The sequence below is a fragment of the Megascapheus bottae genome, chromosome 21 (genome assembly GCF_031878675.1).
Source record: "Megascapheus bottae isolate mThoBot1 chromosome 21, mThoBot2.hap1, whole genome shotgun sequence".
Lineage (NCBI taxonomy): Eukaryota > Metazoa > Chordata > Mammalia > Rodentia > Geomyidae > Megascapheus > Megascapheus bottae.
The window spans coordinates 10,405,429-10,431,588 of NC_143529.1; the positions used below are offsets into that span (position 1 = coordinate 10,405,429).

At 39.2% G+C, this 26,160-nt stretch overlaps 1 protein-coding gene across 5 annotated transcripts in view; it reads left to right on the top strand.

Moving 5' to 3' along the window:
- Positions 1 to 24,554, top strand: part of Spats2l (spermatogenesis associated serine rich 2 like) — a 168,571-nt gene extending 144,017 nt beyond the window's left edge. For all 5 annotated transcript variants that reach the window (XM_090354569.1, XM_090354570.1, XM_090354568.1 and 2 more), the window contains 5 exons: positions 10,088 to 10,146; positions 16,080 to 16,189; positions 18,990 to 19,092; positions 21,750 to 21,970; positions 23,670 to 24,554. In XM_090354569.1, coding sequence (XP_090210695.1) covers positions 10,088 to 10,146; positions 16,080 to 16,189; positions 18,990 to 19,092; positions 21,750 to 21,970; positions 23,670 to 24,065 — 889 coding nt within the window. In that variant the 3' untranslated portion in view covers positions 24,066 to 24,554. The remainder of the gene's footprint in view (positions 1 to 10,087; positions 10,147 to 16,079; positions 16,190 to 18,989; positions 19,093 to 21,749; positions 21,971 to 23,669) is intronic.
- The last annotated feature ends 1,606 nt before the right edge of the window (positions 24,555 to 26,160 follow it).

The window sequence follows — 26,160 nt, forward strand, 5'->3', positions numbered from 1 at the left end:
AATCTCTCCATTGATCAAAACCTGCACAAACAAGACTTTCTGACAAATCCCTTTCTTTTTCTAAGTGCCCACCTGCTTATGGATTGTACAACACACTACAGAAAGGAAATTAAGCTATTTTTTTCTTCCCAAACCAATATTCTATATAATATGAGAATATTAAAAGAGCTCGGTGTTGAGATGAGCACACACTTACAAAAACATGTGAAGAAACCATAATAGAGGAGACTAATAAATATATTTATGCCTCAGGAGAGCCATATGGAAGGTTTGTGTTACTGTCTAGCTGACAAATTACACAAAATGACGCCTTTTCCTCACTCTGCACAAGTCTAATAAACAGAAATAAGAGCTTGGATCCATTCTGAAACTGTGAAAAAGGGCAAACACCTTATATCATGGAGAAATTCAAGGTTCCTGTGACTTTGTGACTAAGGCAAGTCCCCATGGTAACAGCATATTTCCCATCTTACCTCATTTGTGAATATGTGTCATTCTAAATAGGTGTAGCTTACTTTCTAGAAGTGAAATCTTCTCTTTTACTATTTTCTTTCCTCCCTGAGGTTTTTCTCTGCAGTAGATGTTTCCCCAGGGCCACTTTGAGGACTGAATGAATCAGTTGATGTGCGGGAAGAGCGGGTTGATAAATACAAAAAGTACTGAACTGGCCTTTTCAGTTTAGGTACAGTTCCCAGGGAAGCAGCATAAATAGTAGTTCATGTTAACAGCCTTACCGAGCTGCAGATGGGTATTGCCACCATACATTATGTCAGTCACATACTTGCATGGGAAGTCCTCTGTGCTTGCACTGAAGACTTCCATACAGAATAAAAAGACCTTCAGTGAGAGCTGTGACAAGAAGCTGATGCTGAATTCAGTGCAAAGTCAAAACAAAACAACAAAACAAAAGATTTCAAGCTCTTTTCAGCAAATAAAGCCTACTAATCAGCTAGCCAAGTAACATGATCTGAAAATTCCAGATGCTGGTCGTTCATGCCTTGTATTCCTAGCTATTCAGGAGGCTGAGATATAAGGATCACAGTTCTAAGCCAGCCTGGGAAAGAAAGTCCATGACATTCTTATCTCCAATTAGCCACAAAAACAAAAAAACAAACAAACAAAAAAAAAACCTGGAAGTAGCCAAAGGACAGCACCTAGGCTCCAAGTTCAAGCCCCACAATTGACCAAAAGCAAAAAAAGAAAAATTAAAGTTCATTGTTAATTTCCACTGGAGAGTAGAAATATAAGAAAATAAGCAAATTATTCTATTTACACATTTCCATAAGGTACTAGAGTATGATCATTTTAAAGATAAATAATATGTTCCATTTTCACTGGGAAAAATAAGATGAATTTGTTTTTCTGTAGTAACATAAATATCAAATACTTCACACACACCCCAAAACACAGAATTGGAGCTGTGGCTCAGTGGTGGAGCACTAGCTTTGAGCAAAAATGTTTGGACAATGCCCAGGCCCTGAGTTCAAGTCCCCAGACATGCACAAAAAAGAATGAACATTCAAGATCTAGGGTGAGCAGACAGAAATAAGCTATGTAGTGCATTGTGCAAACACAGTAACAGAGATCTAGGGGATGGGAAGGGAGAAAGCAGTGCTGGCTGGCTAGTGGTGGTAGAAGTGGCATTTGAGCTGTATCTTGAAGGAATGCTAGAAATTTGCCAGGAGGAAAAGGGAAACTGAAAGTTCCCTACAGAAAGAATCAGAAGCCTGAAGAAGGGCCATAATATGCTCTGGGAGGAAGCTCTCCCTTAGGTCTTACTCCATCAATAAATGAATTTTGAACACATGCCTCTCAAATCAGAAAAACCTATAAATAAATTATACGTGTGGATTAATATTAATCTGTATACTAAAGATTAGAAAGGTCTACATTTTAGAGTTTAATATTTTATTTATGTCCCTACTTTGGGAGTCACTGGCTAGAGTGAGGTGTTACTGAGAGAGTGGGAACATAAGACTAGGGCAGACATTCGTTTTCTCCATCCCTTTCTCACAGCCAAGGAACCCAGAAGCCTGCCAGGAAGCCAGAGGGAGAAGAGGCTAGGCCTAGCTGCCTTGGGTTGTGGGCCAGGATTTCTGGTCTTTCATGTACTCATCATTCTCTTACAGTTTCTGTTCCCCAATTATTCATGTTCAACCATAACAGCTTCTGCAAATATTCATACCTCTCCCCCCTGTTTTTACAAAAGTGTTCTTAGAAAGAAATATAAGATGCAGAGTTGTTATACTTAATTTTTTTATGAAGACAAAGATTTTGTCTTATTTTAATTTTTGCTTTCTTTTATCTCACTTCTTACATTTTCCATTTCTAAAAATTAAGCACATAAAATGAAGTAAAAATGTGAAAGACAATGTTCACTCAGTTCTGTATGCCATACCCTTAATTTGCTTTATTCTTCCATAAATATTACTTTACATGGGGGTAGAGGGCGTATATTAAGTTCTGTTTTATTGAAACTGAAATAAAGGCAAACTAGGTTCCCTGACTAGTAATCTCCATACAAAGAGACTGAACTCTAAGAAGTAATTAACAAAGATAAGAAATGTTACTATTAAATAGTCCTATGTTAATCTTTTTTTTTTTTTGCCAGTCCTGGGCTTGAGCTCAGGGCCTGAGCACTGTCCTTAGACTTTCTCAAGTCTAGAGCTCTACCACTTGAGCCTCAGCACCACTTCTGGCTCTTTTCTGTGTGGTACCAAGGAACCAAACCTGGATCTTTGTGCATGCTAGGCAATCACACTATCACTAGGCCAAACTCCCGGCCCCTGTGTTAATCTTATATGAAAGTATATAAGGAATATAGATTTTTTTCCAGTTGAAGATTTGATATTGGAGAAAGGAATTTTCAACTTTTTCTCATTTGAGAAATTCCAACATGGAAAAGGAGTCCCTCTGAGTTTACTATGTCATAATTAGAGGCACTCTGGAAATGTATATGTTGTGAATTAATCGTTACATTAAATCTGCATATATCTCATTTCCAAAATGCACCTCGTATAGTGTGATAAAATATTAGCTGTGACTTTAGATTATTATTCCAATATGAAATGTGTAGTTTAAAAGAACCAATGTCTTAACTTTGACCCTTCCCCCAAATAGAAATCTGATGAACTCACCTGAGTAATAAGCTGAGTGTCATTACTCATTGTTGATAATAAGAGGGATATTTACTTTGCTTTGTATGTTGAGCATGGTTCATGCTTAGAAATACTTCTTTATTTCCATGACTGTCATCATTAGTAGGAAATTTTTCAAATGATTGTGCCTCAACCCTAGTCTACACACTGTATACCTAATTTTGCTTTATGTCTTTACTCAAGAATGCTATAGAATTGAAACCATCTTTGTCATTATGGCTACATTGTGTTTTCCCAGTAAAGAACCCTAAATGCAAATATGTGAATTTGATGGTAACCCATCCAGGAGTCCCAGTAATGTAACAAAAACTAAATAAGCATATCCAGCCACTTGATAATGAGGTCAAGGTTAAATCAAGGATGGTGAAAATGAGAGAAGAGTAGGAGAGTTGTTTCTCTACCATAGTAAAATTTCAAATAAAAGAATCATTTATTGAAAAGAAAGAAAAGGAGTGGTAATACATATCGAGCATGGCATGTCAGAGAAGGGACTAGACAAAGGGTGACCTCTCAATGGAGAAAGGAAGAACTGGAAACATAACATTTCAGAGCAAAACATATTGTTTGTCCTCTTATCCTGAGAATACAGAACTACCTGTGGTCTTGCTGCACATGTGGCTATGAGGCCAAAGAATAGGTTTTGTTGAAGGAAAAATAATTAAGAAACCAGTGAGCTGAATTCTACCCCCACCTCCACCCCCACCCTAATAAGTTTTCCCTGGACTCAAGAATGGCTGGGATAGTGAGGAAGTTGGACTGAAAATGGAACCCAAGAGGTCAACACATTTTGGCTTAAAGGTGTAGAGAGTATTTTCCTGCTATTGGGCAGTACTGGCCCGTCTTCCTTCAGCACTAGCTGGCAAAAGGAAGAGGCCCATCTGGCAGCCCTGGGCTGTGCTAAGATTCCAAGGATCCTAGGTGACAATCATAGTTGCAATAATGAGGAGCAGAGCCCAGAGTGAAGGAAGTGTTCTTACGTGGTTATTCTTTCCTCTTTAGTGAAGGAAATGAAAAATCTTAACTGGGAAGCCTGGCTTTGGGATTTACCATTTATTTGCATGATTTGTGCTAATTGGTAGAGGCCAGAAAGACTGAAACATCCCTTTAGCATTAGCATGCATTAGATTTCTTCTGGTCCACAAGTTCCAACCTGTCTTGGAATATAGGTTCTTCTACACCTTTCTCATCCTGCCAGGCCCTACTCCAAAGTCTGTGTTCTTTCTGGTGCCTCAGCATGCTCTGTCTGGTTGGCAAGTGATGAGTTAAGAAGGCTCCAGCGACAGAAGAACCTTATCCACAAGAAGGAACTGTAGCGAAATTGTCTGGGATCAGGTGGTCCCCTGCATCTTTCCTAGGCAAATGATGGGTAGGAGGTGGCCTGAATTTAACTCTTGAACCCCCAACTGTGGCAATTATTGCAGATGGATATTTTTTTTTAAGTTCCCTTTGAGATTCTGCTTTTGTTGCTCAGTATCTACCAACAGGTTCTTGTCATAAGGTCCTACAGCTGCCTGCCAATTACAGCCTCTTTATTTGTGAAGAACACTAAGCCTGGCCTGGCTCATCCAGATCCCTCAAAGAAGCATTTGACACTATCTTATTCTCCAGTTTTACAGAGAGATCTTTCTCAGAGAAGAAAATCATAAATCTATTCTTACAAAAAGGCTTTCTGATTCCATTATTATTATTATTAAAATCACTACTATCATTATTGTTGTCATCAGTTCCCTCATAAAGGAATCAAGGCAGAGGAAAGTTTTTGTTTTTTATATAAAATGACATTTTATCTTTCTGATGAACTATATAATAAACCATAAAGGCTTTGCCACCATAATCTCCTCCTTACATCTTATTGCTTTGATAATAAAAAGCTTTTTTATGGCATCAAAATAAAATTTTACTATCCAGGCAGTTTAGATAAAAGAAGATGTGGTTTTGGAAGGATAAAGGACAGTACCGAAACACATGAGGTTAGAAGGGTTTTATGTGCTGTCTCTTTATGTAGAACAGGCTTAATGTGGCATAATTCCAAGCCAATTAAAGAGTTCTGTCAAGTACAGAGGATCATTATTGAAAAACAAATACTGTCAATACTTAATATCTCAGATTAATGGGGAAAGCACACTTTTCAACAATTAAGTAAACTATCCCAATTTGCCACAGGATCACCAACAACCGATTTTGTGTGCTTGGTGAATATCATTATACTTTCTCTCATAACCTTGTGTAGTCAACGATTAGATTCTGTCTGTGACCAACATCACAGAGATTTGTGCACAGACACGACTGATTATATAAACACTGTGGCGTAACACTTAGGAAGTTTCATCACTGTTGTGTCAGAAAAATGAATGTGCACCTTCACTAACATTCAGCACTATTAAGTAATATTTGTTGGGCAGCCCATAATAAGATCTTAAAAGTTGACAAGCTTTTGGGGGCAAGATGGATTAAGCAAAGATTTGAAGGAAGAGTTAATTAGGTGAACAGAGCAGATGCAGAAGGAGATTGACTTCAAGAAATAGTAGAGAGCGTGGGTCAAGGTGAAGGCCCTGTGAATTATTGCTCACACTGTCCTGAACTTTAAATGAGATCATTGTAATAGAGCACCAGAAGGATACCTCATGGGCCTAGGAGCAGTCAGCAATCAGTGCTTGTTGGCTCAACTCTCGTTTGAAGGACTGTAGGCTGATAAACTCTCTATACAGTGGTACCTAGAAAGCAAGAATGACCTTTCTGCTACCCCAGTTAGAACAGTGGTTTGTGACACTGTCTCTGATTTCACTGCTCAGAATTCAGATGTGAAGCAGGAGGGAGACACTCAGGAGGAAAGGACATCAAAGTAGATAAGCTAGGATTCTGCCAGACAGCCTGGATCCTTATCCAACTTGCAGAGTTGTTTTGCGTCAAGCCGCACTTCCATATGTCTCTGACCTGGGACCTCAAACAAGATTCAATAGGGATTGCAAATACCATTGATGAAATCACTGGAGAATCTGGGAGTCACACCCAGGCTCTGTGGCCATTTGGAAGATTTCAGATAAGATCTTTCAGCCTTCCCCCTCCTCTTAATCTGGGGCTCCGCTTATGTGACACTTGCTCCTCACTGTCTGTCAGTGCAGGCCCGCCTTCACGTCACCTTCCACATCCACTTCACTTCCCAGCTCCACTGCCCCAAAAGCAAAATCCAGGTCCACAGTAGCAAGATTCTCCAGGAAGGGTCAGGTTTATCTGCCTCAGGCTCCCCTCTGAGCCTGCCTGGCTTCCTTCTGCCACTTCCTGGTCAGCTCCTGACTCAGCGTTTCCTTGCCTTGCCTTCGTGCACTTGAGTTTTGAAAGCAGTCATACACAGCAGTGCTTGAATTAGTAAGATGCCTGAGGACGATCTTCCTTTGTTGAAATACACAGAGGAACAGAAGCATGATTCCATGCCAACTTCACAGGCCTTTTCACATCCCTAGTGTGTGCATTAAGCAGATTAACAATTTATTGTGTAAACCTTCATCCCTCCTGTTGCTAGCCCAGAAGGTCTGCACTAAGCATTGTAAGACTATCTGGGTTTGGTTAATATGTGTGTGACCTGGAGATATGTGTTATACCCAAATCTCCATCTTGTAAACTCTCTGGGCACAGAATTGTGTTAGCAAATTTAATGAATAAAACCTTGTAGTTGGTAAAGGAAATAGCAAAGGTGTCTTCCCACACATTTTCCCTTCCCAGTGGACACACAGCCTGCAGAAGTTCCAGCCCCCAGGGTCTGCTCATAGGTGATACAGAGCGGGTGACTTTGTGGACTTTACCTTTGCAGTCTTCTCTGCCATTATCTACTGGACAGCTGAAGACAGGGAAGTCTTAAATCACATGAAGATTTTCTCCTTAGCTATGTACCATGCATCGCTGAGAACTTGAGGAGTCTATTTTGAGTTCTAATCTTACCCTTTCCTTCCCTTATTCCTCTTTTTCTCTGCTTCCTTAGCAAGTTCTACATACAGGCGCTCTCACATTCCTCCCAAATCACGTGAAAAGAAAGGTAGTATCCATAAGGATAGAAAACCTATTGCTTTTCCTCCTAAAATGGAAGTTGCTCATCAGAGAAGTATTCCAATAAATAAATGAAGAAGTAGAAGAACTTGATTATTCCCATTTAGTAAACCCTGTTGATCTAGGCAGTGGTCATCAGTGACTGCTAATACAAAAAAAAGAGCCATGTCCTTTGTGTTCACAATAAGCACATTACTTGTTATGATTATTACATATAGAACCTTGAGGCTCAAATTGTTATTTTTTTAGCATGAATACCTAATGATATGATTCTGTCAGCACAAACAAAAAGACAACGCTTTATCCTTCCAAAGACAGGCATTGGAGGCTCACACCTATAGTCCTAGCTACTTGGAAGGTTGAGATTGGAAGAAATGCAGTTCTAGCCCAGCCTAGACAGAAAAGCCTGTCAGACCCCCATCTCCACAGGAGGACAATGGACACAATGGCACAGGCCCATCATCCCAGTAAAGCCAGAAATAGCAAGATTGTGGTCCAGTCATATGCCTGGACAAGAAGCACGACTCTTACCTTTAGGTTAAGCGGGAACCAAGACCCTGTCATTTTTAGCAAAAAAAAAAAAAGCAAAACAGGACTAGAAGTGTGGGCTTAACAGTAGAGTGAGGTTCTAAGTTCAAATCCTAGTACCACTAAAATATGCATTTTTTAACTTTATTTAGTTTTAAATCTTGCTCTCTCTTTTTTCTGTGTATGTGATACTGAGGAATCAAACCCAGGTCTTGGTGCATGCTAGACAAGCACTCTACCACTAAGCAAAACTTTGGGCCCCTTTCTGTAAGACTTTTTTTTTCTTTTTGCCAGTCCTGGGGCTTGAACTCAGGGCCTGAGAATGGTCCTTGAGCTTTCTCAAGGCTAGAGATCTACCCCCTGAGCCACAGCACCACTTCTGGCTTTTTCTGTGTATGTGGTACAGAGGAATTGAAACCAGGTCTTCTTGTATGCTAGGCAAGCACTCTTACCACTAAGCCAAACTCTCGGCCCCTAAAAGTATGCATTTTTTTAATCTGAAGAAAATCAACTTGAATTCCATCAAATTTCAATATTTATTAACAAATTTATAGGGACTATAAAGAAAATGAACAAAACAATGCCATAGGGATGTAATTAGCGAAATTCAGGCTTTAGATAGCTCTTCAGGACACATACAACCTGCTTCCTTCAAGTAAATTACAGAAGAGATGAGAAAACAGAGGAGAGTGAACAGACACATTGAAACACATTTAAACTTGGCACATTTGGCTCATGCCAAGTTTCTCAGGAGGCTAAGATCTGACAATCAGGGTTTGAAACCGCCTGGGAAGAATCTTATCTCCACTTAATCAACAAAAAGCCAGCACTGGAAATGTGGTAGAGTGCTAGCCAAAAAGCCAAAGACCACAAGGCACCGAGTTCCACTGCTGGTAGACATGTAACACACACACATACACGCATACACATTTAAGAGTCAACCAACTAATTATAATAAGCAGATCTTATTTTAATCCTTCTTTAAACACACATTGAGACTCATAGGACAGTTGGAGAAATGTGAATGCCAAGTAGATGTTTGCCAACATTAAATTACTGTTTTTAGGTGATACAGTAGCAAGACAGCTATGGTCCCCAAAGGCCTTAAGTTTTAGAGATGCATTTTGAAATATATGGGATCCAAATAAAAGAAAAATAACATCTGACATCTGTGTTTGTTAGACACAAAAAGCTAAGATGAGATCTAAAATGAGATTTTTCATTGTTTATTATTATAAAGGTGATAGATAGGGACCAGGAGTGTAGCCTAGTGGTAGAGTATTTGCCTAGCATGCATGAAGCCTTGGGTTCAATTCCTTGGTACCACATACACAGAAAAGGCCGGAAGTAGAGCTTTGGCTCAAGTGGTAGGGCGCTATCCTTGGGAGAACTCAAGGACAGTGCCCAGGCCCTGAGTTCAAGCCCCAGGACTGGCAAAAAAAAATGTACAGAGGGGTTGCAGTTATATAGAACTGGTGTCACTAAAAGGATTTTTATTTTATTTTATTTCATTTTTGCAAGTCCTGGGCTTGAGCTCAGGGCTTGAGCACTATCCTTGGTTTTTCTCAAGGCTAGAGCCCTATCACTTGAGCCACAGCACCACTTCTGGCTTTTTCTGTATATGTGGTACTGAGGAACAAATCCAGTATTCATGTATGCTAGGCAAGCACTCTATCACTAGGCCAAACTCCCAGCCCACTAGAAGTTTTTAATGAGTTGTAACTTCTAAGAAAGGAACTAGGAGATTAGGGACTAGGTTGAGAAAGAAACTTAATACTTGAAAGTATTAAGCAGAATATAATATGAGAACCAAGTTCTTTAGAACTTAGACAAGCTTATTTGGAAGAATGAGAAAAGCATGACTTATATTGTAGCATGTGCAGATAGGTTGCCTGGGATTTGTTGAAGCATAATCCCAGGACCATCTACATCAGAACTAGGCACACCACATTCCCTCCCAACCGGAATCATGGAGAGCACACCGACATTTGGGAATTATGGTCCTCAGTGATCTAAGTGCTAGCTTTTCAAATACCTGCATTGTTTTGGAACTTTGGAATTACTCAAGGGCAAAAATACATCCCAAATTTAAATTCAAAGCAGCACAATATTGCAAGTCTGAAAGGCTCTTTCTTTTTTGACAATGATTTAATCCGCAGATGTCACTGTGTAACCCTTGGGAGCATGCATTCCATGTTGCCTCAGTTTTGAGAGAGACAGCGCCACTGGCATTGGAGCATAGAAATACATTGGATGATTTTGCATGTTGTTTAATGAAAATCACTCTTAATCCTTAAACTGATCAAAGTGTATCTTTGATTAAACATATTCTTTTTGCTTTTGTGTTTGTTTTTCCCTAGCATCATTGACAAAGAAGTTTCTCTAATGGCAGAAATGGACAAAGTTAAAGAAGAAGCAAGTAAGTTATCTGATAAGGTACTTCCTAAGCAGAAGCAATCCACAGGTCAGAACAACAAGGATACCACACCGTGGGAAGAGGTCACAGTCACTAGTTCATGATCTCTGTAACCTGACACAAGCCACTTGGAAATCTCAAGTCTATTATTTATAGCTGCTGCATGTGTAGCATTGAGAACGTGGCAGTGTATCCAGTAAGAAGGGGGTTCTGGGAGACTTCTTAAAAATCCAAGGGAATTTTTCTACAATAAAGAACTTACTGATCAGTTGGGTTGGGAATGACAATACATTTCATGTTAAATCTTAAGATACTCCTTTACAACTTAGTACCTTTGCTATATTCTATATTATTTTCACTTACTCCTTTTTGGTTCCGTTAACTGAAATTTATCAAATTAAGATCCCTTTCAAATTAGGCCCATTTGACTCTGTTTCATAAATTCTCCTCCATATATTGAATTACATATAAATTTAAAATAGCTAACTCTTCTGAAGTACTTCACGTGCTTATAAATCTCATAAACAAAAAATTCCTAAGCTTTCAAGCAATTTCTGCAAGATTAATAATTCAAATGTAAAGATGTATAAATGAATTTTTCTAATAACATCTCAATTCTATTTACAAACTTCATCAAATATGCCAACACCTGCCAACTTAAAACCACAAGAGAAAATCAATTCCATGTTTTAAATGGAAATCACAAGATAGATTGCTTAATGGACCAAATTCACTATTGAAATAACGAATACACTTACATCATCCCAGTTATTGCTAAACTTTTTCTAAATTTAACATTGACATTCTGAGTTTGATTTCTTTTCTTTATGCTTCTGTCTAAACCTTTCCACTGGGGTAAAGTAGCAGAGTAGATTTACCATCTTAGACTGGCTGAGGTTCATGGGTTAGAAATTTCAACAGACAATTCTACTCAGTCAGATTGCACATCAAGCCACAAGTGTACTATGTGAATGTGACCCTCAATGCCATATTTTCCAGTTAGGACTTAGTTTTATAATCATTGTTTCCTGGTTGTTCTGAATTCTTCATCCTTACCAAAATTTCCTTTCATGAATTATCTAAATGGAAGTCTGCCCTGAACCGGGTTGCAGTTCAGTTCCTTTTCTTCTGACTGAAATATCTTTCTCTTCACTAGAATGAACGATCAGACCAATTTTTCCTTGTATTTTTCTTCTCTGAGTCTTGGCCGTCATTCACTGACATTTTATTTTTCAAAAAAAAATAGCCATCATCATCTTTCATTGCACAATTCTCTAAATAATTTTAAATTACATTTTAGATCTAAAATACATTAGTGAAACTAATATAATCCAAGGTGAACATCCCTCTGGGTGTGAAATTCTTTTATTCTTTGAAGTCCGTTGATTCTTCAAAGTGGATTATACATGTGATTTGGGTTTCCTGCTTCCTAGGTATAGCTTACTTCTAAAAAATGCTAACTAGAAACCAACCCAGACACAGATGATTCTCTAGAACCAACATGGAAAGATGATAGACCTCAGTTTTCACATATTCATTCTTCAATTTTGAAAAATGTTAGGTTCCAGGGTGTGTGGAATTTGAGACATCCCTGTCATTAAAACTCCTTCAGTCAATAAACATTCCTTGTGTGCTTCCTTGCACACTGAGCACTGTGAGAACAGGACAAACTATAGAGAGAGCAGGTACTCACTAAGCCTTCAGCAAGCTGAAACTGCTGGATTGGCTGGCCAAGTTCACCTGAGTTTAGCACCTAATCTCTGCTGCAGGTCTTAGTTTATAGGATTGCCCAGAGCCAAGGGCAAGCAAGTTGGCATGTCCAAACCCAGCTTTCACCTACTGACCGTGTGACCTTGAACTGTTTTATTTCTCAGGTTCTATGGTTGTTTATTAGAAAAGAGGGGGAGAGAACAGAATCCATCTCAAATAATTATTGTAAAGTTATAACGAGAAACTAGAGGCCAGGCACTTAGCATGTGCATGACACAGAATCCATACACAAAGAGAAAAACTCTTATTAGTAAGTAGGGTAATTCAAGTCAAATAATATCATAGAAATGAAGGTCCAAGAGATTAGGCTTGTGACATGCTTGTGTCAACAGGAAAGTGTCTCCAGGGATAGAAGGTATTATTGAATCCCATTAAGTTCAGAACTGTCTTTGTTACCACCATCTTGAATTGGCTTATCTGTGGTCCCAAAAGTATTTTTCCTGTAGTTGACATAAATCATATTTACATATGGTAAAACTATATTTCTCCAAATGTAACCTAAACTCCTCTCCCCTACATAGCACCTAAGACAATGCCAAGAAAACCATCAGTATTTCATAAATATTTAAGGGAATTATGGTAGTCAATTTCATGTTGGTAGACCATGAAATCCAATACTGGCAAACACTAATGTAATTATTAAAAGAGGAAATGTGTTCTGGATGACTATAGCTCATTTTATTAATAAAGCTTTCAATTTACATTTTAAATAGAATAAACTAATCACTCCATAAATGTTCCTCTTTGTTATTGCATGGTAACCCAACATGGTTAGTTAGTATAGTGATTCCATTTCACAAATGAAGAAAGTAAGCGTGTTTGTGGTGACTGTCTCCCCGGGGAACTGGACCTGAACAGGCAGATTTGGAGGAGAAAGTTTGCAAAAGATATGGAAAGAAAACACTACTTTGTATTTAACAGGAACACAGACATAATCTGAAGTAAAATGTTAAATGCTTAAGCATTTTTAAAAGGCCAAAATGGTTTCAAAGAAATCAATACCTGGCTTCCACATGCCAGAATATACTGAATACACTGAAGATTTGTCCATGGTTCACATATTGTAACCAAGCTTCCCAAATATGCTAAAAAAAATTGAAGGAATTTATAAATCCTATTGAGAAAATGGGTTTTAGCATGCCAGATACAGTTTATAAAAATGCATAAGTAATACATGAAGTGAAAACCTAAGCTTTATGGTACTATCTCACTCTACGGATTTCTGAAAGAATGGTATTTTCAAACATACTTATTATTCCATTTTAAATTACAAGATGAATGAATCTTAAGATCTGATCTGGGTTTTTTGTTTTGTATTGCTTTTGCTTTTTATTTCTGTGATTGATGTTTTTGAGGTGAAAATGTTTGCCCCTAAAGAATACTTGCTTTAGATCTCAACTTTTAAAGCTTTTTTTTTTCACAAGGAAAGGCTTTGAAATGTTAATGAGACTATATGTAAAATGCATCCCAACACTTGCTGATGCAAAGTATTCATTTTCATGCACATTTGGTTGAATTTAAAACTCTGAATTTATTGGTGAACTTGCACCTGCATTCCCATTTTAGGACCCATTTATATCTATTTCTACAGAAACTTCTGTTTGGTTGTGAATGCCCAAGTTGTACATAATCAGAAAGAACAATGACCCCTAATTGTCACCAGTCCCACAAATGATCCATTAAGAAAAGTCATATCTGCTTCGCTGTGCAGTACTCAGAGTCTGCTGACCCTTTTTCTGACTGCTTGTCAAGTCTGGGTCATCTGAATTTATTTTTTACCCTTCTTTGCATGATGAAAGTATCTCATTTCCTATTTTTACTCAAGAACCGTTTCCTCATGCAACAGACTTTAGTCCATCCATCTGTTGAATTATAATGGCAAACAAACAAAATAATCCAAAGTATGGATACCAGGTTTCATTAAGTAGCCCCTGAAGATGAGAAACTTCAGACCTTCTATAGATAATTGCTTTCAAGTAATGGATTCATTCATTGTCCAAATCTTTCAGTTAGTGAGCATCTTCAGCTCCTGTCTACCAACCACTAGGTTGCCATGGACATAAAGAAGCACATGGTTCAGTCAGCATTGTAGTTCCATGGCTGAGATCTATACAAACAGGTAACCTGAAGGTGCTGAGCCCTAGTGAGGCTGGTGGCACAGTGGGGGACATGAACAAGAGCTTGTCAGTGTTTAGCCAGTCAGTGCCACATGGGATTGCCAATATTTTAAGAGATACCAGAAAACAACTTTCCAAATGGCATTTCCTAATTTTTACATATAAGCACCTAATTTGTTAAAAAATAATGTGTGGACCAAACAAAACAAAAATGACAACCAGAAACTCAGTAATACGTGATCCATATTCAGGTGGAAATTCCTTTCACTCACACCACCTAGGCAAGTTTTTCAGTAGCTCTTCTGTATTCAGAAAGGCCATCAGGCATATATAGCAGTCTCCCCAGCTCCATGATATACATAGGAGGGGAGGCAGGAGAAGCCCAAGGTAAATAACCAAAACATGACTATTGTAGTTTGGCAGATGAATAGGCTTTATGAGTTGGTTACACCTTAATTATTTCATTGACTTGTCAACATTGGTATTAACATTTTTAAAATAAGAATATCTCCCCATGCCTGCAAAAAGACTTATGGAATCTTAGGCATTGCTTCTATACTTCTTTTGTGATTTTTGAAGTGTTCATTGACATTTTATATATTAAGAACTCTTAAAATCAGAAATCACATGGGAAAGAAATCAGGAAAATCACAGTGTTGAGGACAGCCTGTGCAACACAGCAAAACTGTCTCAAAAACAACAACAAAAAATTACCCTCATTTTTTCTGACTATACACATGTACTGTAAATCTTGTCTCAGGGAATTTGAGTTCAGCGTGCATGAGTTACAGTTTTCTTGGGTTTTACATGCTTATCCAAAAGTAATGAATGAAATTTACATACAATGAATTAGAGAGCTATAAGTAATCTATTAAATGATCAAACTTGGGCTGGGATGTAGCTCAATGGCAAAGCACTACTTACCTAGCAATTACAACACCCAGTACCAAAAAAATAAATTTTTAAGACAAAATGTGCATTTAAATCTTACCGTGGTGTTTATATTTATTGTTTTTGTGCTTTATACTCTTTTAGGAAACACACACACATTAGCTTCTAGACTACTGCATCAATGTAAACCTTTAGTTCATCCGACAGAGCTGTGAGACTCCCTGGTGTCTTCTGTGCTAAAGAGTGTGCACAACTCCAGTTCAAGCTGTCTTGGCTTGCCCTTGAAATTTTTCCACTGGGGACACATAACAAAGACACAAGACACTCTGGTCTGCAACTTCTATTTGTAGAATGGAAATGTATCTGCAGAGCATCAAAAGCAGAGACATTTTTAAGCTCACAAAGGCTAATACAGTAAAAGTTTAAGTCATGGTCCAATAGTAAGGCTAATTGCTCTAAGTGAGTAGGTCTTAAAACTAGAAGGTCTTGCTACTTCTAGAATTTAATGGTATGGTACATGCATATGAATAGATGTTTCTTAATAGACTTTATCTTTGCAGTGTCAATCAATAGAATTCTGTGTGCATGTATGCTAGTACTGGTGCTTGAATTTAGGGTCTTGTGCTACCATTCAGCTTTCTTGCTCATAGCTGACACTACCACTTGAGCTACACCTCCAGTCTGGCTATTTGCTGGTTAATTGGAGATGGGTCCTACAGAATTTTCTGCCCTGAACTGGCTTTGAACTGTGTTCCTTCAGCTCTCCACATCCCGAGCGGTGAGGATTACATGAGTAAGCCATAACTGCCAAGCTTTAATAGCATTTACTATGTCTCCTTTTAGAAATAGTTTTTTTGAAGATCTCATAAATTGAAAACTTTATCAAGTGAGGTCAGATGCCAGTAGAGAGAAAAATGAATTGTACGTGCACAGTAAATCAGAAGGATCTGTGTTTTGATTGGAACGGTTGGATAAAGACAAAGATTTAGATTTTCGGAATGGGCACTAAAGAAATCCCGTTCAGTGACCAACTCAAAAAATAATAGTCATGGTCTGACAAAGCAATCAGTCTGTAAAGAAAGAACCGATGGCAAGAAATTCATTCATGTAATTATGTTTAACTCTGATGCTAATATATCATTCCTTCTTATCTGGCAGTGGAAATTTTGACTGCTCGTCAGAAGAAAGCAGAAGAACTAAAGAGACTTACTGACCTAGCCAGTCAGATGGCAGAGATGCAGCTGGCCGAACTCAGGGCTGAAATTAAGGTCAGTTCTCAAACATCCCAGCCTAAACCCTGAGCAAAAGATCTGATCCCTGTTATGTTTGTTTTGCATCCCCAGACTGCTGCTCCCTAAGGGTCAAAAACCATATACCCAGCTCTTTTTCATAAGGTTAAATATAGAATATAGAATACAGTAAAGAACCACCCAATCTCTGTATTTAAGGACAATATAGTTTGAATGGATACATTGTTACAAAGGAAGGAGCTAAGCTATTTTCTTAATCACTTTTGAATGACCCACATAAAGTGTACTCAATCATGATTCATAGCTGGCATAGAGGATATGATCATGTATATATTTTATAAATACAACTCAAGTGTACCTAATACTCAAGTGACAGTGAAGATTATGAAGCATGCAGTGTATAAAGACTTCTTTCCTTAATCATTTTCTGTCTTAATCTTAATTGCCCCTTTTTGTTGTTGTTAGGATCACTACCCATAAATGTGTATTTATTAGATCAATTCCATTGCTGTAAGCAACAGAAACTGACCCTGGTCCACCTCAAGAACAAGAAGAATCTGATATAATGTTGATTGTAAGACACCAAAGCATAATGTGCTCTGCAGACTTAAGTCTACAACTAGTGAGGGGCCAGGGGAACTGGTAATGTGGGAAGCAGTAATCCCCAGCTCTCCTGGGCCCCATGGGAATGAGTGACCTTCAAAACGCATTAGCTCTTATGCCACCCATCTGATCCAAATCCCTAATAAGCAGCTCTAACTGTCCTCCATCGGGGTTCCACCAACCATTTGCCCCAGAGAGGATGTGGCACCTTGATATTAAAACCTGTCAAACTGTAAATCTTCTAAAGAGGATTGAGGTACAGTTGTCAGAAGGAAATGATTACCACAAAGGCAAGGATGAATATTTAGTAGTAAGATAAGGTGTATAAATTCCTCTTCTCCTCCTCTGTTACTGTATACAATAGAGTAAATTCAGATACACACACACACACACACACACACACACACACACACACACTTGTGCATGTGTATATCATTATATATGCACTTCAGCTCCTTATCCACTTCCAGAAAAATGGAGTACTCTTAAGACCAAGTTGTTTATAGCTTTAACTGAATTGTCTGCTGGTCACTGGTGACTGACACCTGTAATCCTAGCTCCTCAGGAGGCTGAGATCTGAAGATCGCTGTTCAAAGCCCTGGCACTAAAGTCCTTGATACTCTTATCTCCACCAGAAAACCAGAAGTTTTGCTGTGGCTCAATGTGGTAGAGCACTAGCCTTGAGCTAAAGAGCCCAGGGACAGTGCCTAGGCCCAGAGTTCCGGCCCTATAACCAACAAAAAAAAAAAACAAAACAAAACAAGAAAACCCAGAAGTGTCTGTCCATGCTGATATAGAACCTGTGGAACATGATAGAACGTGGCAAGTGATTCTTTAGTCCTATCATTCCTTAGGCATGAACGGGAGCTCATGGGGGCGAGGGGAAGAGGATGAGTACCAAGAGCCCAAGAGCTGTGGAGATGTTTCCTTTCTCACCTACTCTATTCTTGCCTGTGTTATTTCCCATCCAGCCAATTGCAATGGCTTAGCTAGTCTTTCTGCCTCCACTGTCCCTGTCTAGCCTCTATTCCACCCTAACTTCAGAGATATATGCACACAAAACAGATCTAATCTCCTCTGGTATGATGCCTCAGAATACAATCCATGACTAGATTCCAAGATATGTTGTACCTTCCATTTCCCCAGAAAATACCTCAGTTTGTTTGAACATCAAGGGATGAGTATGAATTACATCTTTCTAGTCTGTTGAAATCAATTCCTCCTCTGGGTTTAATTTCTGCCCATCAAAATCCCACTCATCATAAAATAAATAGTAGCACAGGCTCTGGAATGCAACAGTCCAGCTCCAAAATGTTTTACTTCTGTGGCTTGAATAAATTCTATATTGTCTTACATTCTTATAACATCCATCCTCCTTTCTATAAAATAGAGGCAATAATAGTACTCATTTTAAAATAATGTGATCAGATGAAAATGTGAAAACTTGGTCAGCGTTGGTAAATGTTCAAGAACCATTTTCAGTGTTCATTCTTACCTCTTTCCCATTCCCCTCAGTCAGATTACTTCTCCCTTTTTCATATTCCTAACACACCATGCACATTTCCACCTTGTATTTAATGGTATCTCTCCCTTGCCATGTGGTAAACTGCCTGGTAAATTCAAAGAGGGATTGAGTCATAGTTATTTCTGTATTTCACACTCTGTCATCTACACTTAGATCTTAATTTTAAATTGAATTTTAAATGATTTGAAAAAATAATCTTTTCTACTTCTTATAGCAGTACTTGAAATTTCACCATTAAAGGTGTTTTCTACACACTGAAATTTTTATTTGGATTTCCAGATTCCCTATTGTAGCAGGGATAAGGATACCTATCTATGAAGGATGACCAGTTTTCTCTTGACAATTAATAGCTTACCAGACCCTTGGCCAAACTAAGCAACCCCTGCTAGAATGCAACAGATAATTGCAGATTCAGGGGGTACTAAGGTTAAATATATGAGCTCAGATATGCATTTTGCTTCATCACTGCTTGATTTATATCTAGGCAAAGGCAAAACATGACCCATTCATGTTCTAAAAGCAGGTGATCATGATAAGGCAGGTTAGAACTCAGACTGCTGGGACCTCACAGTGGCTGACCTCACCCAGTCACCACCCTCTGGACCCCAGAAGAGCAGAAGGAATGAATCTGCAGGTGTCCCGGTCATTTCGGTGATTGTGGGGCTTCTGCTTTGCTTGTCTTTCCTCCAGCACTTTGTCAGTGAGCGTAAATATGATGAAGAGCTTGGGAAGGCTGCCCGATTCTCCTGTGACATCGAACAGCTGAAGGCCCAAATCATGCTCTGCGGAGAAAGTGAGTTTTGCATACTTGCTAAATAATTCTGTGTGAGGAAGCTTGCTGCTATTCAGAGTTGATATAGGAAATGTCAGGTATGCAGTCCCCTGGGGGACTACAGTGAGGTCTAAAGAGATTTAATGATCTAAGGTCATGACACAAGTCACTAGAAATGTCAAGATTTGAACTTAGACTCTTCAAATGCCACTGCCCAATAGTAAATCCCTAGGATTTATTAAGCGGAACAGACCAGGTCACTGGTTTATACCTTCTGCAAACTTTTCCTAAGCACTGCCAGATAAACTGCTCCTCTGATTTCAAACAGACCCAGTTCTACAGACACTGTTCCAAGTGAGTGAGTTTTCCTCCTCAGTTGGAATAGTCAGCTATTGTGCTGGACCCAGCTGTCCTGTGTTCTGCTCCATGATGCCCTGAGCTCCCTGCCCTTACTCTGGGCTTCCCATGCTGAGTGAAGCCTATAGATAATGAAAGACTTCACTTCAGTCATTAACTTTAGCCTTGTTCCCTATTAAGCCTTAATTAGAGAAGCTAATGTGCAACAAAATTGGCTGCGATTTTTTTCCTCTACTCTAGCCCACCCACAGAGGCTAGATGTAATGTGGCTTTGAGGATCCCACAAGAAGGCAAGAAGGACCATGGAGGCCCAGGAACAATACACTGCTTCATTGTCAGATGGAAAATTGAAACTTGATGGCATTTTTTTAAAGTAGAATTCTTTACCCCCCAATTATAAGAACTGTAAATTTGAACTCCACATTACCAACCTATATTAAATATAGCAGGGGCATCACACCCTTTATACTTTTTACTCCACCTGTTATAATACAATAAACTATGCTAGGCTACATACATGGATAGTAATACGATTTATTTTGATCACTTATAATAAATGATAGACATTGTTCCATGCCATACATTTAACTGACGATTATGATACACATTTTTATTATATGTATCTTTGATTGTGGCTTTTGTTTCTAGGAGTTTTTTTTTTTACCACCGAAACAGCAATGCTGTGAGCAAACTTGCTCACATATCTACTTTATGGGGCGGGGGGAGTTAGTAGTGGAAATGGTACTAGGATTTGAATTCAGTGCTTCATGCTACTAGGTCAGCACTTTCTCACTTGAGCCACACTCTAGCCCTTGACTGCATTTCTTTTAAATTACTATTTTTCCCTATTTGCTCCCTTCCTTATTGAAGACCCTGTTTACCATCTCAATCCCCAGATATTTGTCCCATCTCTAAAAAATGAATAATCTTGGTTGTGAATAATCACAGTTGGAAATTCAGCCTGTCTCAGTTCCCATTTCAGCCAGATCATGAGCAAAAGGCCGATGATGACTATGTGCCACTGATCTCAAATGGGGAGAGAGGCATTACCACATCAGATTTCCTCCAAGGGCCATCTAGTGGGAGAAACTGTCCCTTACTAAGTGACACAATCCATATGAAAGAGCCTCTGCCTCACATGTTTGTTTGAAAGAGGCTTCATTCCCTCTTGACGTTGCTGAGGACACATTGAGTGTCCACAGCTACTGAATCAGAAGTAGTGGTCTCTGATTTACCGGCAATAATGACCCCATGCAACCAAATGTGGTGGACCCAAGAATCACTCAAATCCCCTGGTTATGTTTGGACAGCCCCAAATTGCTAATATACCATCCCTACAAAAGGAAAGAACTAAAGATACGCTGCTGTCCTTTCCACTCCTAATGTACTAGAATCCCTACTAGTCATTCTTAATCCTCTCACAGAACCCTGAGATTAAGTGTGATCTACCAAAGGGAACAGAGAAAATTGCTTTTAAAATTTGGTGACAATGTTTAAGATTCAGAGAAAGGTCTTACTGTCCAGTCTGACAGTCAAATCCTGGTAAGCTGTGAGAGTGAAGTCATGGTTTTATCCTTGAATTGATTCCTTCTGCCCCTCTTTCAGCATAATCACATAGAAATCATCCCGTCAGAAACTACCACTTTCAAAAACAGCAGGAATAGCAATAATAAATGCTGCAGAGACCTGCCTGAGCCCGAGCTTGGCAGGGGTCTGCTGATCAGCCTGCCTGGCCTGTAGCATTGGAAATAGTACACGTCACATTTGCAGTGGGTCTGCAGAAAATGGGGCTAATAAAAGGCTACATGGTGTAACTCCAATCTAATGGAATACGAAAGATTCATTAGGGTCTGGAAGGCCTGGTTCTGCAGTCAGAGGTGCAAGGCCTAGTGACAAAATTCCCAACATACACCATCCCCATATCCTCAGAACATTGTGGTTTGATCTTTCTTTTGCAATTGCAACTGATCTAGGGGTGTGGACGGGACAGCAAGAATGAGTTTGGTAATGGAGAGAATCTAAGAGGCAAAATGCATTTGCAGTCAGTGCCTGAGAGGACTTCCCTTGGTAGTTCTTGAACTAAAGACTAACATTAAGTTGCTCAAATATGTATTATTTCTACCAATGTCTCCCAGTGTGGATGCTGTGGCTGTGATCACTGTTCAGTAATTCACAAAGGAAAAATTTGGTAGTCTCTAAGCACCCAGGTGCCCTTTCAAATGACATATTAAAAAAAAAAAGGATGTTTGTATGGACCACCTGCTAATCTCTTAGCACTTCCTGGTGGGGTAGCCTTTCACACCAAGCCTTTCCTGTTGCAGTCACACATCCAAAGAACAACTATTCCTCAAGAACCCCCTGCAGCAACCTGCTGCCTCTGCTGAATGCTCACGGAGCAACCTCTGGCAAACAGAATAATTTTGCCCGGAAATCATCCATTCACAACAAGGGCTCGGAGGGGAAAGCAGCAAACCCCAAAATGATGAGCAGTCTTCACAACACTGCTGATCTTACTCACCAGCCTATGCCAACTAACAAGCAGGTAAGCCGCCCTGGGGAGCCAGGCCAAGGTATCCTCTCCCGCTGCTGCCTGTGGAGTCCTGTAGACTATGGTGTGTCATGCCAGGGAAGACAGCAGCAAATGCTAGCTGTGTAGTTCTCTGGGAAGATCACTCCAGCCCCAGCAGCACGGTCTGGTCTCCTGGGACTTCCCTGGTATGTCCAGTGTCCACTTCATAGACTTTGCCCATGAGGAGGAAGAGGCCACTTAACAGCCTGGGAAACTGTGTGCTTTGTTGTCATACATATCCACTCACATGTGACCACAGTCCACACAAAAACACAGGCACAAGATTCAGAGCTGGGCCACTGAAGCTCTTAGAGAAAAAGCCAAGTATTTGGTTTCATTTTTAAGATATTTAAATTCCCACTGTTGTTTCATGTTATTAGTAAGAGGCCAAAAGTTAATGCCAACTGCTCTTCTCTTACTAAAGGAAATACATTTCAAATTGAATTTATTTGTTCTTTTCTACCATGGCTTCTAAAAGTTTTCAAAGCTGACTTTTCCATTCCTTCCTGATTCTCCACTTCATTGAGAATAGATTCTTCCCTTATGGTTGGAGACGGAATTTTTTAAAAAGGACATTTGATTATATGAGTTGAGTGTGCTCCTTCTGTGACCACTGACACTTGTTCTTTTATCAGTATTGCAAAGTGCTGATTTTCTAATGGATACCCTGTTGGGTCTTATTGTCTTCATCTTTTAAGAGTTCCCATTAATGACACTGACTGACATTTCTCTGATCCTGAATGCCATAATGGGCTTTAAAATAGCACTTTGATAAGGAGCATTCTATACATTTGAAGCAAAATCTATTTTGCTTGCTATTTACACTGCTTTTGTTCTTGCTCATTACTAAACACCGTGCTAATACTAAGTCTAAATTTTAATCCGAAAGTTTCCCTTTCTCAATTTCTTTAAAAATGAATTCATATTCAAATATTTAAAATGCTATTATATCAATATTTTCCATCCAATGTCTTCGCCTTTTAGGTGATGGCCTCATTTAAATGGAAATATCCTGATATATCACTTATATATAAAAAACCATTATATATGCTGATAAAATATCCTTATATATAAAATTCATTCATGCATCCTTATAGAACACTACAGACCTAAACAAGAAGGGCCCTCGTGCTCCTCCTAGACTTCTCCCAGCATGGTCCCACCTGACAAAGGAGGGTCAGTGAGATCAAGGAGGCATAACCACCGAGAAACTTCACCCTCCTTTCTGATCATATTCTTAAGTACTCAAGATCCTGGAATTCTATTCTCACATGGCTCTGAGCTGCTTTGTTTGGACCACTTTTCTGGAGCTGCACACACACACACACACACACACACACACACACACAGATACACACATGTTTGTTTCTGGTAGAGAACCACCATTACTCTGCCATTGTATACCTTTCATTTGTTTTAACTTTTCCGTTGTTTTTACTTGCTCTACTTTTTGACTTGTATGTTTCTTAACCTCTCTTTCAGGATTAGTAACTTTCTTATAGTTCTATTTGAAAGACTATTGTGCTAAGATTAAGGATCATATCGACCTGACCTTGTTTTTGTGTCGCCATATTCTTCTATGGTGTAGCTGTTCCTTCAGTTTCCCTAATGCTTATTGGTATATTCTGTGGTTTGCTAATATCCGATATTTATCTCTTTCCTTTTTTGGCAGAATGGACCTTCTAGCCAAAGACGAAGATTTAATCCACAGTATCATAACAACAGGCTAAATGGTCCTGCCAAGTCACAGGGCAGTGGTAATGAAGCTGACTCAATGGTGAAAGGCAACAACCGGCATGAACACAGAAGACAGCCACACAATGGCTTCCGTCCCAAAAATAAAGGTGGTGCCAAAAATCAAGAGACCCCCTTGGGGACCAAACCCCCCGAGGCCCCAGTGCATCCTGAAAAGCCTCGGCGAAGGCAGCATGCTGGAGACAACTCCGAGGCCAGGCCTTTCCGGGGTAATGTTAGTAGGGTTTCACAATGCAATCTTTGCCCCACAAGAATAGAAGTTTCCACAGATACCACAGTTCTGTCTGTCCCAGCTGTGACACTGGTGGCCTGAGCTAGGAGAGAAGAGCAGTTTTTGCTCAGTTCTGGTTCCCTGCCCGAGGTGCTGACCCAATTCGCTGCCAAAAAGAGAGTCAATCCGAATATATAAACCCTGTATGGTTGTGTTATCCTCTCTTGATCATTTTTATTACTTCAAATACTCAGCTCTAGCTTGCTTCATAAATTTCATGGCTTTGCTTGATCTGTTGATGCTTTTCCTCCAGACTTTGCAGCATTGTAGCCAGGCAGTATTTACTCATTTGTTAGGAAAATCAAGATGTGGCTGAAGATCAAAGCTCAGTTAGCAACCTATGTTGTAGCTGTGATGTCAATCCATTGATTGTCTTTAGAGTTAATGTTGAAAAATATTCTTCATGATCAGACAAACATGATCTGCTGAAGACACATGTGCTTTTGTAAAAATTAACATCTGGTGTTTTTCTGAAATATATATATACATATATTGCTTTATTTGAAACAAATTAAAATATGCTGCATTTGATACTTGGCTTGTTTCTTTTATTGATGTCTTCTTTATTATTGGTTGCTTGTAGCACTTTTGAGAAAACTAGAGACTAGAAACAACTGTTTCTCTTGGAATAAGTACCCTTTCCGAAAATAAAACATTTTTAAAGGTAGACTACAGATACACTACATACTACATATACTACATACTGCAGTCATCATAGATGTTACGTGGCAGTTGGCAACCTTGGTTTTGAGTAACACGAATCTCAACTCAGTCTAGCTTAAACAAAAAAGACCATTTATTGGTTTGATGATTGAAAAATCTAGTATCAAAATGCATGTTGGGTCCTATTTGATCAGAGCTACAGATCCTCTTAGTTATCTGAACTAATTTTTTCTCCTTGTACTGATAATATAATCAGAATGGTGGCAAACAGCTCCCCTCCTTAGTCTCTAACTTCATACAATACAGAAAAAAAAAAAAAAGGTCTGGTAGCCTGTAAATGAAACCGGTCTTTCTCAGAAAGCCCAACCAAAATCTTGCACACCATGGCTTGTAGGCCTGATTGTAAAACCACTGAAAGAAAGTACTATTTAGCATAGCCGAATCAGAGCCCACCTCTAGTGACCAAGATGGGCCAGGTAGGAACCACACCCAGAAGAACTGTATGGAAAAAGGCTACTGCTACCTCAAAGAGGAGGAGCTTACAAGATGGCCCACATACCAGAGCCCCTCAGTACCCGGTGTTTGACATCAGGGCTCTCAGGACTCTCATGACTACAATATGTGTCCTGCACATTTGTCAGCCAGCTACTTGCAAATGCAAATACTGCTTTTCAGTTTCATGTTATGATGGTTTTTCTGGCAACCCAGGTGCATTTTTTTTCACCCACAGAGCAGCCCTAAGCAGCTGAGCCTCCAGTCCATGCAGGCATCCGTTTTTCCTTAAGCCAAGCACAAGACAATGTTTGCTCTCTCTGTACTGCCTTCTGAAATCTCTGGGTGGACTCAGAGATTTAATTGGAATTCAAAATGTCAAGTCACATTCCAGGAAGGAAGGAAGAGTTGCTTGTTCAAATAAGAAAGATGAATGTTCAGGACTGTGGTCTCTGTTTACCCCATCTGAAGCCCTGAATTTAGATTTTACAAGTCAAGAGGAATTTACACAACTTTTATGTAGCAAGATTTTGCTCAGCCTCTGAAAAAATGCCAATTGAAACGTGACAGCTTTAAAAGATAAGACAGATCATTCTTGTAACAGGAAAGAAAATGAACTTACTAGGTCAAGAATGTACCTGCCGTAGACCTAACCACATTCTAAATTAACCTTGCCTGGTCACCTCAAGTTACTCTGGAATTAAGGAAACGCACATTCCTAACCACATAGCACAGGTTCCCAGCTCACTGAAAAGAAACCAAAGAACAAGGGAAAAAAGACAAAAGAATGTTTAAAAGAATTCAGATTTTTTTTTTGCCTTAGCATGTAAGCTTCTGAGAATTTTGTAACTTGTGTTCTTGAAACTAATTTCAATATTTAGTTCCTATGTCAGGCCCATTTCACAAAGCTTCATCGATCCTTCTGTGGTAAAATCATTCGTTTGATCCTAGAGCTCTATCTGGGTCATATTCGTATTCTTTT